Source organism: Stylophora pistillata, chromosome 7, assembly GCF_964205215.1.
Source record: "Stylophora pistillata chromosome 7, jaStyPist1.2, whole genome shotgun sequence".
Taxonomy (NCBI): Eukaryota; Metazoa; Cnidaria; class Anthozoa; order Scleractinia; family Pocilloporidae; genus Stylophora; species Stylophora pistillata.
The window spans coordinates 30,436,804-30,451,636 of NC_142525.1; the positions used below are offsets into that span (position 1 = coordinate 30,436,804).

At 38.2% G+C, this 14,833-nt stretch overlaps 2 protein-coding genes across 4 annotated transcripts; both read left to right on the forward strand.

Annotated features, from left to right (window-relative positions):
- Positions 1-8: 8 nt before the first annotated feature.
- On the forward strand, positions 9-741 carry LOC148727420 (COP9 signalosome complex subunit 9-like). Its single transcript, XM_088726873.1, has 3 exons — positions 9-173; positions 323-395; positions 516-741. Exons 1-3 carry the CDS (start codon positions 102-104, stop codon positions 551-553), a joined length of 183 nt encoding a protein of 60 aa, XP_088582999.1. The 5' UTR covers positions 9-101; the 3' UTR covers positions 554-741.
- Positions 742-2,575: 1,834 nt separating this feature from the next.
- Positions 2,576-14,478, forward strand: LOC111331102 (uncharacterized). 3 transcript variants are annotated; one of them, XM_022936138.2, is made up of 5 exons: positions 2,576-2,843; positions 10,869-11,119; positions 11,350-11,536; positions 11,930-12,103; positions 13,195-14,478. In XM_022936138.2, exons 1-5 carry the CDS (start codon positions 2,792-2,794, stop codon positions 13,350-13,352), a joined length of 822 nt encoding a protein of 273 aa, XP_022791873.1. In that variant the 5' UTR covers positions 2,576-2,791; the 3' UTR covers positions 13,353-14,478. The 3 variants fall into 3 exon arrangements, with proteins under 3 accessions (XP_022791873.1, XP_088582954.1, XP_022791891.1); XM_088726828.1 differs by lacking the exon at positions 2,576-2,843 and adding an exon at positions 3,304-3,417; XM_022936156.2 differs by lacking the exon at positions 2,576-2,843 and adding an exon at positions 3,609-3,713.
- Positions 14,479-14,833: the final 355 nt, after the last annotated feature.

The window sequence follows — 14,833 nt, forward strand, 5'->3', positions numbered from 1 at the left end:
CCTCTCATGTAGTGTGTAGCAATAGTCCATTGTGATAGCCTTTCTTGATTATAGCTACTCGAATACTGCTCAGTGCAAAAAAAAAAAAAATAATACACAAAATGAAACCAGCAGTTGTGGCGCAGGACGAAATGTTTCCCGATGGAGATGCTGGATGGATGGAAATGGACGAGGTAAGCGTTTGAACGCCTTCACTGTGTGCAGTACAGCATTCAATTCTTAAAATGCTTTGTCTACTTTGTGGGATACCTTTCATGCAGTAAACCTTTCATTGCGTCAACTGATGTTTTCTGTGATTTTGCTTTTGCTATGTGCTATTTAGGCTGCATCAAGTGGTGGGATGCTGATAGAATTAGCAGCTAATGAAAGAGCAGTCCATGGCGATTTCTTTAATAGTAGGTTTTCAATTTATCTTTTCTGAATATTTGTTATAATTTGATCGAATTGAAAATACCTCAGATTTTATTCATTAATATTGTGGTGATAGAAATCTTTGCCTTCTTATTTCACGATAGAATTTGATGACCTCTTTGACGATGATGACCTTCAGTGAAAAAATAGATTATTGTTATAAACTAAATTGGAATTGCACATCTGTCACTTATGTTGCCTTCTTGGCTTGAATGTGTTTTCTTGCTGAGGTTAGAACAGCAAATAATTAACTGCTGTAATGCAATCGTTAAAATGGATTCTTCTCTTGTACATTGAATCAAAATAAATGTTACTTCTGAACTGTTTAAACCTTTGTGTAATTTTGCTGTGGCCAGTATTTAGGTTTATTACACAACTCGGGCAGTCAGAGGGCCAATAACTAAAATCAACCAATCAAAATGCTCTATTGCTGGTCCAATATTCTCTAAGTATTGGACCGGGCACTGTCCCAAATGGTCCCGAATGATACTGCACTTGTGTCCCTTTGAACTTCAGTCGTATAATAAATCTCTTATTAACCAAACTTGCTTGGGACCGTACTGGAAGAATATCGGCCCTCGGTCTTTTTTGTACGGACCTCGCTGCACTCGGTCCATACTGTCAAGAGCAGGCCGATATTGTCCCAGTACGGCCCTCGCGCTTGGTTAATAAGATATACAGACTCTCTATCATCAATAATATCATCAGATTCTCATTCTTTATCCATCTAATTACTGGGTAGACTTAGAGGAAGTGGGAGTTTCCCAATATTCTGCCTTCAAATGGGAAGAGACACTGTTGGTAAACATAATTCACTCTGGCCTGTTAGTTGAGTTCTTTTAACCTGTCTTTGGTCATTGTGCCCAATTTATTTTAAGGCATTGGGATACAATTACAGTAATATCACAAGGTGTTGTTTTCTAGGACCCTCTGACAATAGTGAGAGGACAATCTGAACCCACCCAAACAGCAAACTGTTCCTAGGTGTACCTCAGGAAACATGACCTTAAAGAATTACAAACTTAAATTCAGTTGAACAAAAAATTGTCATCATTCTTTAGTTTGGAAAAATCTCAGCAGTATGATTCAGAGTAATAGTACAGCTAAAAGAGACCTTGATATATTTTTGATCCCCACTATATCAGTGGAATGATTAAAAATGAATTCTGAAATGCCATCAAATACCAGCAAAATAGTTGTCTGAATATGCCAAGTGAGTAGTCCAGTCCATGCCACTAGGAAGGATTTTACTTGAGGACCACCCTTATTAACCATGTGTTGGCTTTTTGGTGCCATCCTCTTTAAACACAAAGGCGCGCTATAAAAGGAGCCTTAGGTCTCACTGGACTATCTGTCAATCAACCGTCGTGTGATGTAGAACTCTTAGAGTCAAGTCAGCTTGAGCTACAGCTACTCCAAAGCAGTGAACAGCGGGTGCATTCCTCAAAATTGTTTTATGTCTTCATCACAATACAAGAGTTTTTTAGATTTGTATTTCCTTTCTGCAATGGAAACTGTCTTTATTTGTGGTGGTAAATTTGAGATCCAAGTAGGTGGTTCGCACGTTACCTCATGCCACCATGTTGGTGGAAGTAAACAATAGATATCTCATTAGCTCCTTTTGTTCATCTACCAGCATTTAAATTTGACCCGCATATGTCAACGGTGAGTGAAAAATGAACCTAGGTCTTCCCAGGGAAGACTTCCTTATATAGCACACCTCTGTGTTTAAATATCTTGATTATGATTACTCCATCACGCTGCACTTTGGGAACATTGTACTAGACAAAGTGCAGCTTTTTCATCTGTTGGTCTTGATTATGCCTAAATTTGTGCCTTTTCAAAACAAAAGACATTTCATGGAATGTGTTATCAAAACATCTCAAAAAAAATGAACAAAATATCTCAAAAGAAGCTCATGAGGAGATTGTGTGTGAATGGTGAGGTCTAAGTGTTTGTCCTAAAATAGGGTCCCAACAGAGGTGCACTGCATGTAGGGGTAGTATGAACGGTTCTCTTACCCCCAAAAATAAAAACAAAACAAAACAAAAAATCATAAACAAAAAACCAGAGCTCTCATTAGTCTTCCCTCCAAAAAAATCAAGGCTCTATTTGGTATTCCCTCAGGGCAACAGTCAATCACCCGTCTGCGTAAATGACCCTATATCACGTGTTTAGTTTGAACGGGATTGTTTTTCGTGATTGAGTATAGTCTGCGCGCTATTTAGCCTTAATTGGATACACATCTCTTTCGCACACAATAAGTATCCCCATCAAACGCGTACCTTTTATTACCTGGTCTTTAAATTGGCAAACATTCTGCTCGCGCGATATTTCAGAAAAAAACTGTCTGGATCTCGTTACGACACAATTCACTTCAATGGCGCAGAGAACCGCTTGTTTGTTTCAGTTGCATCCTTCTGTTTTTGTCGGTGAGTGCTATCTTAACTTAGTGTCTTTACCTATATACTTGTTGGATTTCAATATTTTTGGATCTCAATGTTTTTAATTTAAATGTGACTTGTGCATTTCTAAGTCGATTCTACGTTGATCGAGATTCCTGGTCGGGACACAATACCCGACTTAACTTGTTGGGGCTGGTAAAGCTAGCGGGCTCATACGGATTCAAGAATTTTGGGCTAAACTTCAGAATACCCGGCCACTTAACATACGTATTTTAAATAGCTGCTCCCGCAGTCCCATAGTCGCCAAATTAAATAGAACCCACACATTCAAATATAGATTCTTCGTTCTTCAGTTAACCGAAATTCAAATTGCAATATTTAAAAGTCGTATCTCGTTCTCCAAGCTTACTTTAAATTGGACATCACTGCCCATTTCATTGGCGAGTGAGCTGACAAATTCAAATATATAATCTTCGTTCTTAAATAGAAAAGGAGAGTAGGAGTGCGGGACTGCGGGACTGCGGCTGCACCATTGAAGTTGAGGTCCATAAAAACGCATAAAAAGAACCAGGCTAATATCCAGCTATCTTGACCAAACAAGGTTGGTCAATAAAGGATTTATTATTTTATACCAAAATATTTTGCTTTAACAAGAATCAAGAATTATTGTAGCACAATAAACCCACAAGGGTTGTTTATGTTCGGACAATCTTGTGCCACTTTTTGCAACTTCATCACTAAACTTTGTAAGTCCACTCCACACACTTTTTCTCTTGCATGGAGTCAAAGCATGTAACCCAGAGTGGGTAAGATAGGCCCATCTTTCTCGCCTGGGTAGCCAATCAGAACACAGGACTCAGTTCATGTTGCCTTTGGGCTCTGCGAGCTATTTATAATGTAAGTTGATGTGACCAATTTGACCCTCTGATCATTCCACTGACAGTAATAACCTAGACAGGCATGCAATAAGTGCCCTTGAGATCAAAATTTTTGTACATCATTTTGTTCCATTTTTGTGTTCAGTGTATCTCCTTCACCTACTCTGCCAAATTTCAGTTTAGACTGAGCACTAGAAATATCTTTTTTCGGGCTGTTAAATTCACGATTTTGCGTCCGCCATTATTTGATCGTGTTCCGGAAGTTGATCGCAGGACTCAGAGGAAGTGATGTCAAAGGTTCAATGCAAAAATCTCACATGGAAAAATGTCAAGCAAACATAACAGAGTGCTTTACTCTATTCTTACAAAAACTAAACAAAAGTTACGAGGCATTGATGCGTAATTCAAAGCTGAAGTAATCGTGCAGACCATGCTGCAGGTATTTCTATGCATCCAAGTCTTGCAAAAAGATCAGAGCGGGAAAAACGGGTGCAATTTGTGCGACCTCGCTGAGTAAACTTCAGTCTTACAGAAATATTTGTGATCTACTCTGAACACCTCTCAGAGGACTGTTTCGAGAGATCTGTGTACTTTGAAGGATCTAGACGAAGAATTTTGTCTTGTTCAGTGCCTACCATTCAAGAAGAGAAGGGACGAGAAAAACCGTCCTCAATGCAATCTCGATGAAAATGAAGTCTATGATCCTCCACGGGTTTTGTCACCTTTACATATGAGCTGATCAATATCCACCTTCAACAACTCTCTGGCAGAATACCTTACACAAAGGAAAGTACTTGGTGAACATTGTAAATAAGAATGATAAAATAGCTGAATTGAGGATTGAGATTTCTGACCTCAAAGAGCTCACTTTAATTTATACAAAAGAGATGAAAAATATAATTGTGTGCTCTGATTCTAAAAAAAGCTAGCTGTAATATCAGCGAAAGCAGAACAAACAGCCTAGGACACAAAGCATAGAAACACTTTAAAATGTATAGGCTTGCAGCCAAAAAACCAAGAAAATGAAAATTTCTTTAAAAACCTGACAAACTATCAACCATCTGACAGCTAAGTCAGCGCACTATCAAAGGGTCTCAAATTCATCCCAAAACCCGTGACAAACCAATGTAAAATGAGGCCAACTTTTGCGAGATTTATTTGCAAGACAAATGGGCTTCCGTTACACCTTTCACGGACAAAACCAAGAACCACTTCTGTTTCATATCAAACTGAATGCCACCGGTTCGGTCTTCTATTGCTCTTCAGAGCTACTTGGAAAATGGTCATAATGCTACTTGCAGACTGCATCAAAGGCAAAAAATACTATGTAATGCAATGAGGTTATGGCTCTAAAAGAGTTGAAACAAACTCTGCTTTAAACCTCTCTGAAGCAACACAACAATAGTCATCATGAATAAGACAGAAAAAACAAAAGAGGCCAAAGTGCAACTCAACAACAGAGTTCACCTCAAACCTCTCAAAGTACCAATCATAAAAAACACATAGGAAAGGGTTAATGAGATCATTGACCAAATGCATCAGGACAAACACATTGATGGCTTGGAAATGGCTTTCACAAACTCCCAATATCTGCCTTCAAATACGCAATTAGCCATTGCAGAAAACTATTTTTACTAATCACCCAATCATTTCTTACAAAAAGGGAAAATCCCTAACGACATGCAAAAATACAGTTTGAAGGCAATAAACCGATGTGACCACAAAAGCCACATGGGGAGTCCGTGCTCTTCTGTGTTTATCTTTATTCACATGGCAAAACTTCATTGTTTGTCGGTGCAAAACTATCCACAGAAGCTTCAGATGATTTCTGGGACAATTCATCTTCTGACAATTAAGTCGACATTTCCTGACTGACAACGAAACAATTCTCAAAAAAGTAATATGTGTGATTCTCTGTGCAGTGAACAAAGAAAGTTGTGACAAAGCAAAGCATAAGTTTGTTGAGCCTTTGACGTCATGGTGACATTTTCTGCTGTACAATTGCGGGCTCAGCTGGAACATGCTTTCAACAATGGTGGATGATTTTTGGACGACTTTGTAGCGTTAAAAATTGGTCATCAAAGATTTGTTTTGAGTTTTTAATGGCAAAAAGGGTCTTAACTGGACCCAATTCAACATTTTGTAAACAATTTAGGCCAAAATAAAATGGTCAATTTTCGTCTCAAGGGCACTTTAATTAAAGTGAAAGCATGTGTCACACCCACAAAGCTAGACAACACTCCCTTCAAATATTTAACAATGATCATAGAAAATTGCATATCTTTCCTTCACATAACTTTTCAAGAGGAAAATATCCTCACCTTTTAACATTGCTGTTGTGTTCTTATTAACGACTAAAGACTTGATTCCATTATATGGAAAATACACGGAGCAAGTTGCTTCAATGAACTTCTTTATTCAACTGATTATATACAGGATAACTTACAGTGATATAGAGTCAAATCAATGATCACGTGACTGCATACAATCCATTAATCATTCATGTAACAGCTGATATTACATCAACACAACATTCCCCCACCCTTATTTAACCGACAACCTAAGAATTCAAATATTATTTGTCATAACCTAAACGACTTGGAGGCTTATGGTTATGACTGGGGTAACGAGCTGGTTGAGGTGGTTGGTTTGATTGGTCTGCATTCAGCGGTGCATTTGCGCTCTCGCTGTTTGATGTGCTGTTGTATGGGCTCTAACCTGGTTCTCTCTCTCTCTAACTTTGGAGTGTTCCAGTGAGTGTTCTGGCTTTGGCATTTCATAGCTCTTGTTCAGAACAAGCGGTTTTAGCTCGTTAACACTTGTTTCCGGCGTTTGGTTGTAACTTTTGTCAGGCATTTGGTCTACATGCTGTTTCCACACTTGCTCTCCCATTTGTGTTTTATATGACACCGGACCCGTGCATTCAACTACGGTGGCTTTTAACCATTTTGGCTCACCTCTAAAGTTTTGGGCTAAGACATCTTCTCCAATCGAACATTCATGTCCTTTCGATTTGCAATCATGTTCCACCTTGTCGTACATTTGTCTATCGGAGATCTTGTGACCTAGGTTTGGACGAAGTAAGTCCAATCTACTTCTCGGTCGGCATTTAAGAAACAATTCAGCTGGTGTTTCAGACCTTTCACACTACTCGGCGTTGTTCGATTACTGAACAGAAATCTCGCCAAGCTCTGCATTACTGACGCACTTCAGTTTTGAAATATTGCTTGAATGTTGGAACAAAACATTCCGCCTGTCTGTTTGATTTCGGATGATACGGTGCGACTAGTGTGTGTTTTATTCCATTTTGTGTCATAAAATCTGCAAATTCTCTCGAAGTTAACTGTGGACTGTTGTTGCTCTCTAATTGCATCAGTACGCCATATCAAGCAAACATATTTCTCAGTTTCTTGATCATTGACTCACTGGTTGCGTTGGGCATTATTTCCAGTTCTAGCCATTTGGAGTACCTATCAACTACTACAAGAAACATCTTATTCATGAATGGACCAGCAAAGTGGATGTGAATTCTCTGCCATGGTGTGTCCAGCCAATCCAACAGATGCAGGAAGCGATTTGTGGCTTGTTTTGTGTTAACTGACACTTAGTGCAATCACAAACAATGGAAGCAATTGATTGATCTAATTTGGGCCACCAAACATGGAGTCATGGGAGCGACTTCATTTGCACAATTCCAGGATGCCCTTCATGCAATTCCTGCAAAACTCGTTCTTGCAAAGAACTCGGAATTAAAACATGAATTTCCCACAACAAACAGCCTTCTTCTACAGTGAGTTCATTCTGTCTCTGATGAGACGTTTGAATAGCTGGATTGTCGTCACTGGCAGTGGGAGAAGCTGTCTCTTCGCTGTAAAAAACAGAAAGCTTTAATTATACATGACTTTTGTATAAAACATTGAATGAACTTGCCCCAGAATATCTTCAATGTCTTTTCACTCAACGCCATGTTAATGATTATAACTTAAGAAATCTTGAAGGAAAACTTTCGCAGCCCAAGCCAAATACTAACGAAGCTTTTGTTATAGCGGGGCTTGTTTGTGGAATAACTTGCCCCAAGATTTGAAAGGTGTTGGTTCTATTGGGAAGTTTAAACGGGGTATTAAGAAGGTATCTGAGATATTGGATTTCCACACGGCAATCATGTAAAACAGTTGTAATAGTTTTAGTTTTTACCTTTAGCTTAACTAATGATTCTCCATGTATAAATAAAATTTTACATTACATTACATTACATTGGCCCATCCTGTCATTGTGTAGTCAACGACTTTAGAGAACACTGGATCCACACGTGTAGCCTTTCGAATCTGACCTGCGGTTAATGGCAAAGATCCAATTTATAAGGAATTTATCAATGTAACTTCATTGAATTCCTCTGGGTTGTTTCCAACGGGCAACGGCAATCAGCTTAAACAGTTTGCGTTGGCATGTTTCAGCATTGAACGATACTCAATCTCGTATTGGTATGGTGACAACAAGATTGCCCATCTCTGCAGTCTTGTGGCAGCTAGAGTTGGAATACCACTTTTCTGACCTAGCAACATCACTGAAGGCTTGTGATTGATTACCAACAAAAATTTGTGTCCGTATAGATACTGATGAAATTGCTTTATTTCAAAGATTATACTGAGGGCTTCTTTCATGATCTGCGCATAATTTCTCTCACTCTTGTTTAATGTGTGTGAAGCGAATGTGATTGGTTTTTCCTCGAGGTTCGGAAACACATGTGAAATTACCGCTCCTACACCATATTGCAATGTGTCGGTATCTAACTTAAGAGGCAAATCATTCTGATAATGCACCAAAACTTGGCCTTTCGCTAATTTCTCTGAATGCGTCCTCTTCCAATTTCGACCACTTTCATTTAATCCCGTCACCCAATAGCTCATTCAGAGGATGCGCTATCATTGAATAATTGCTTAATATGAATTTAGAATAGTAGTTGATCATTCCAAGAAAAGATCGAAGTTGCTGCTGATTTTCAGGAGCTGGCATGTCACAGATTGCCTGAACCTTCTCAATCGCGTGCAACCCGCTCGCATCGACTCGGTATCCTAGATACTCAACTGATGGTTGCATGCACTTACATTTGCTTAGCTTCAACCTTAAGCCTGTGTTTTCTAGCCTTGTCAACACCTCGTTGAGATTTCTAATTTGCTCTTGATCGTTTTTGCCTGATATTAAAATATCATCTACCCAGCAAACGACCATTGGTATTGCTTGCAATACCTGCTCAATCTCAGAATGGAAAATAGCACTCGCGCTGGAAATGCCAAAAGGTAATCTAGTGGTCTATATAATCCCTTGTGGGTGTTAATGGTAACAAACTCTCTTGAGTTTCCTTCCAGCAATATTTGCTGATAGGCGCATCATAAATCTAGCTTCATAAATTTTTCTCCACCACTCAAAGCAACAAATAACTCCTCTGGATTTGGAAGGTGGTGTTGGTCTGCCTCCAACACGGAGTTAACTGTCACTTTGTAGTCCCCACAAATCCTTACGCCCCCATCTGGTTTCACTATGGGCACTATGGGCGCTGCCCTGAGTTAGAGAAACGAACTTTCTCTAACGCTCCCATGTTCTCTAGTCAATCAAGCTCTTGCTCAATTGCCCCCCTAATTGCATGCGGCACTGTTCCAGGCTTATGAAATCTGGGTGCAGCTTCAGTTTTAACAAACAATTGTCTTGAGCCTTTACATCTTTCAGTGTTCCTAGTTCATCCTTAAATACTTCTGGATGGTTATTTAATATACTATCAAGTTCATTACTTATCTTCTTGATTGTAGGCCATTTAGAGTCTAATCTTGGAAAGCCAATTATGTCCAAACAGACTTGGACCACTTCCCTTGATGACTTGTCAGGGCAACTTCTCGGTTTGGCCTTTGTACTCAATGTCAACCATTGCTTTGCCAAGAACAGTCAGTGGTTCCCCTGAGTAGGTTGACAGTCTCGCGGTCAATTGTTGGAGTGTTGCGGTTGGACATGCCTCTTTCCACGTTTCTTCTGACATCACAGACAGGGTCGCTCCCGTGTCCAGTTCCATTGGGATCTTTGAGCCATTCATTGTGATGTGAATTAGGATTGCTGGTTCAGCTGTTTCGTCCTCCCCTTTGAAAATGCTGAAGTCTCCCGCTACAACTTGCTTGTCTTCCAAGTAACTTATTGGGTTGGAGCTCTTAGATACATTTCCTCTCTCTGGTTTTGCGGCTCCCTTTTTTCTGCAAATCTTTTGGATATGTCCCTCGCTTTGACATAAGTGACACGTTTGATCCTTAAATTTACACGTTTGTGGTGTGTGGTTTCAACCGCAATGGAAACACAATTTCTGCTGTCTTGGCTTTCTGCCTTGCTTGTTCTGCATAAATGCTGGCAGCACAGTGATGTTTGAGGGCGGTGCCATTGGTCGGAAATGGTTTGCCTGCTTTTCTGGTGATTCCATGGCTATAACTGTATCAAGAGCCATTTTCCAAGTTAGCTTGGTCATGGTTAGCAGTCTCGCAGTTAGCAGTTAGCAGTCTTGCCTGTTTTGCAATCCACAGACAAATCTGTCCCTTAATGCTTGCTCAAAGAATCCTCCGAATTCGCAATGTTCTGAACACCGTTTAAGGGATGTGGCAGAGTCCACCGCTCCTTCCCCTTCTTCTTGATCACACTTGTGGAAGTGAAAACGCTCCGCAGAAATGATTGGTTTCAGTTGGAAATGGTTACTCAACATTTCCAACAGTTCTTTAAGCTTGAATTCTGAAGCCTGGGCTGGGGCTTTTAAGTCCCTCAATAGGTTGTAGGCTTTGCTTCCTATGCTCATCAAGAAAACTGCTACGATCTTCTTTTCATCTTTGAGTTCATTTGCTATAATGTACCGCTCAAATCGCTCAGAATACAAGCTCTAGTCCTCAGCTGGGTCGTAGGATTCTATTGATCTGATGGTAGCCATCCTCATCGCCAGTTGTCGTGTTCTTAACGACTAAAGACTTAACTCCACTATATGGAAAATACTCAGAGCAAGTTGCTTCAATGAACTTCTTTATTCAACTGATTATATACTGGATAACTTAAAATGATGTAGAGTCAAATTGATGTTCACGTGACTACATACAATCCATTAATCATTCATATAACAGTGGATATTACATCAACACAACAATTGTCTTTTCAGGTCTGGTAATTTTTTATCTGACTTCTATGGTAACAGCAAACTCCACATCCACCATGGTCTCCTCAACAATATCAGCTTCAAAGACATCTGCATCAACTATTACATCCTCTACAGTGTTTTACTCTATAGTGCCACCCAAGACACAGGGCCCAGCATCAGGATATGGTCATTTTAATCTATCAAGGGCAGATGGGAAGCCTTGCCTCCTTTTAGATATCTCATGTATGGTGACCATACAACTCCAAAGCAATGTAAGTGTTTTTCGGTAATGATGATCTCATGATGAGCACTCAAAATGATGTGATGACCATGTGATGCCAATCATTTAGTATTAAAGAAGGAGAATTGAAGAAAAGCAAATACAATTGTGAGATAATGGGGTTAAGGGTAGATAACTCTGAAACATCAACTATCTACTGACTAGTTACTATGTGATTGACATTGAGGGATTTAAAGGTTGATATTATTATTAACACTTTAGGAGACTTTTGACCTTCCACTGAATGCCATTCCAAATGGAACCTGTGGAGGGAAGTCATCATCTGTGTCTCTTGCTTGGAAATCAGGATCAGCCAACCTGACCATCTCCCTGACATTTTTGACTGAGGACGACAAATGGAAAACAAGCAGCCTGGCTTTCACTTATATTAAAGAAATCAACGGGAGTGGTCAGTTGTTTTACTGCTTATAGTTTCCCTCTATTTTTTTTTTTAATTTGAAATAATTGATGGGAACCGAATGACAACTTACAATGATTGTGCATCTAGAGTGTAATGATCAGTATTATAAGCATTAAAGTTGCTTCATGTCATCAATGGCTGAACTATTGATCAAAGCCGTGATTATACCTGTATTAAGGATTCTCTGTATGATGTGTTTCTGATTATAGAAAATAACAGTTGCGGGGGAGGGGGGGTGTAAGCAAAAATTTAATAAAAGCTTGGAAACTGCCTCTGGAAACATTCTAGAGCACAACCTACCTGTGGAGGTAAATATAACTTTTTTTTAGTGAAAGTTATGAACTAAAAAATGAATTAAATCATGTTTTTATATATATGAAGACTTGAAAGTGAGTGCAGCCCAAACTAATCCTGTGAAGCTGATGATGACAGCAGCAAAGGAGAAAAGCTTTAAATGCAGTGAGAGCCTGGACATACCATTAGAAGGAAAAAATGAAGTCGCAGTTAGCATAAAAAAGATAGAAGTGCAGCCATTTGGAGGTGACTTTGGTGAAGGTAGGAAATGTGGCATTAAAATGAAGTGTGTAAACTTTTGTTTAGTACCCAGTTACTGCAACTTACAGTAATCTTTGGCTCGGGATGTTAATCTAAACCAAAATTGCCCAATCTTTACCCTTTTACTCTTAAGAGTGACCAAATATACTTTTTCTGTCTAACATCAGTACAGTTTCAAGCAGGAGGGGATGAGAATAAAGAAAAATATTGAGCATGTTTTAAGTTACTATTGATTTCTTGGTTCTAAAGTTGTTCAATATGTATAATAATAATAATAATAATAATAATAATAATAATAATAATAATAACGAATTTTTATACAGGATTGAAAACCCATCAGTGTGTAACACTGTTGTCCTTGGGGTCCTGTCAAAATAATAAATAAATAAATAAAATAAAACTTAACAAGATATAATCATTGATCTTAAGGTCTAGAAAAGCATACAATAAAATAAAATGCTCTGAAAAAGGATACCTATAACCACGTTTAGATCGAATTTTTAACTAAAATAATCTCGCAATTTGTTCTTAAATTTCAATGGAAGACAGTGTAACAAATTGACATCTAGATATTGGAGGTGGAAGGGCTAAGTTGTACACGTATTTTAAAGAAGCCAGCTTTACCTTTTACTCTCAGAAATAATCAAGTTCTAATCTTCCATGTGGAAAACCTGTCAATTATTCAGGATTGTCAAAAAGAGTTTTAGTAACAGGATAATGATTTTAAGTATAGGCACTAGAGCTGGAAGTCCCCTCTGTAGGCAAAGTTTAGAATAGATGGTGCATTTTTTCAGAGTAGAAGGTAAAATGCCCTGGTAACTAACCCATTCTGACCACCCTGATTATAAATTAACAATTTTGCAACTAGATAAGATACCCATTGCTCTTGACCAGTCAAAAAAGTCTTTTCCTAGTAAGGAGAATTTATCTTTCCAAATCTCTGCTCTCTTTAGCTGAGTAGGAAGCTTGTTTAAATCACCCTTGATAGAAACATAATTTGTGTAAGCCCTAGATTGAAAGAATTTAACCATTGTCTGAAGAAATGATGTTATGTCTGATATATTGACTATGTATTCCTTTTTTGTTTTTAGCTGATGTTTGTTCTCCAACGCCAGGGAATAATCTAGCTGAGCCAGTGGACAGTATTGTACCAACTATTGTAGGCTGTGTGTTAGCTGGGTTGATTGTCATTCTCATCATTACATACTTTGTAGGCCGCTGTAAGAGGACACGCTATGAAAAAATGTGATTATAATTTTGTGGAGTTATCTATTCTCATTATGACTGAGAATTTTATGAGAATGATGGGCTGTTCTTGATCATTTAGCTAGTGTGATATTTGAATTGAATTGTATCCTGAACAACAACACACCACGTTTTAATTTTTTTTATGGGACTTTGAGTTATTTAAATCTACACAACTTTCAGCGTAAAGACTGGTTATTACATTTTTATAAATATTTGATATCACTGTCAATCTCTGTTTTGTTTTAAGCAGTCTTGCTCTGTTGAGTAAGGACAAATCTTCAAAAAAAATAGTTGCTCTGATGACAGCTATTTAACAACTTTTCACCAAAGTGGAGGTTGCTAGGGGTGGATATTTTCAAAGCTGCCAAATGAATAGTTGTTAAGTATATACTAAAAATTATGATCTATACTAGTATATAGTTTTATATAGTTTAGTAGATACTAAAACAGTGAGATGATTAGCACAGAAACTGCTTTAACTCATTTGTTCCTGGAAGGATGCAATACCTTTGGGTGTATATCCCAGGCAAGTCGCTCCAAGGTGGATAGCAAAAGATTTTCAGAGTTTGAGTAGCCAATCCAAGCACCCCTTCAATGTTCTCTACTGTTTTAGTATTTACCAAATGATGTTATCTTGATGTGATGTCATTCACAGGGAACTGCTGAGTCAAGTACACAACATTCGATTCAATAATGAGTGATTTTAGTCAGATTTAAGGGATGATTTGGATTTGTCAGAAGGCTTTTTTTGCATAGCACTGTGCAGTGCAATTGTTGGAGCAATCAGGGAAAGAACAATTTAAAGGGTAGGGACTCATGAAAATTTTTTGAACTCTTTTTACATCAGCTGTCAGTAGTTACAGTAAACAGTGAGTGTGTTGTAAAGGAAAATAATGCAGAGCATCCTTTACTTATAATGAAGAATGAGCAAATGACAACAGTTCCTCATGCCTATTTCATGTGCATGCTTGCAGTGGGTGCAAATAGTTGATGAAAATGAATTTTTAGCATGGCATGACTTCCTAGTTTGTTTGAAAATTCAGATAAACACAGTTTTACTAACAGTGCCTCAGCTTATTATGGAAATTTTAAGGGCCACCTTCTTTCATAAAAACTTTGAGACCATGTTCATTGATTCTTTATTGTTCTTGACCCTTTTTAAAAAGTACATATTTTTGGATAGATAAAAGTTCCCTAATGTGACTGTGTGGTATAATATTTTGATGCTTTGAACTCACCTAGAAAATTAAAAGGAGATTCTAAAATTTCAGTCTGCAAAGTTAACTCATTTAAGTTTGTAAGCAACGATCAATTGAAAATTGTTGCTAATTTGTTGGATGATCTTTAGAAGAGAACATTTACAAAAACAATAAGATTCACTGAGTGAGATATACCACAGTGCAGTAAATTATTAAATAGCACTACTGACTTAGGCTGCAAAAGCTATCACGTTTTCATTATCAAGCAGTCGTAATTGTTTGC

What these genes read in the sequence shown, in the direction of transcription:
- LOC148727420 (XM_088726873.1), top strand. Translation starts at nt 102, where the DNA reads ATGAAACCAGCAGTTGTGGCGCAGGACGAAATGTTTCCCGATGGAGAT. An exon ending in GATGGATGGAAATGGACGAG is followed by an intron (nt 174 to 322) that starts GTAAGCGTTTGA and finishes TGTGCTATTTAG; the next exon opens with GCTGCATCAAGTGGTGGGAT. An exon ending in CCATGGCGATTTCTTTAATA is followed by an intron (nt 396 to 515) that starts GTAGGTTTTCAA and finishes ATTTCACGATAG; the next exon opens with AATTTGATGACCTCTTTGAC.
- LOC111331102 (XM_022936138.2), top strand. Translation starts at nt 2,792, where the DNA reads ATGGCGCAGAGAACCGCTTGTTTGTTTCAGTTGCATCCTTCTGTTTTT. An exon ending in CCATACAACTCCAAAGCAAT is followed by an intron (nt 11,120 to 11,349) that starts GTAAGTGTTTTT and finishes TTAACACTTTAG; the next exon opens with GAGACTTTTGACCTTCCACT. An exon ending in TGGAGGTGACTTTGGTGAAG is followed by an intron (nt 12,104 to 13,194) that starts GTAGGAAATGTG and finishes TTTTGTTTTTAG; the next exon opens with CTGATGTTTGTTCTCCAACG.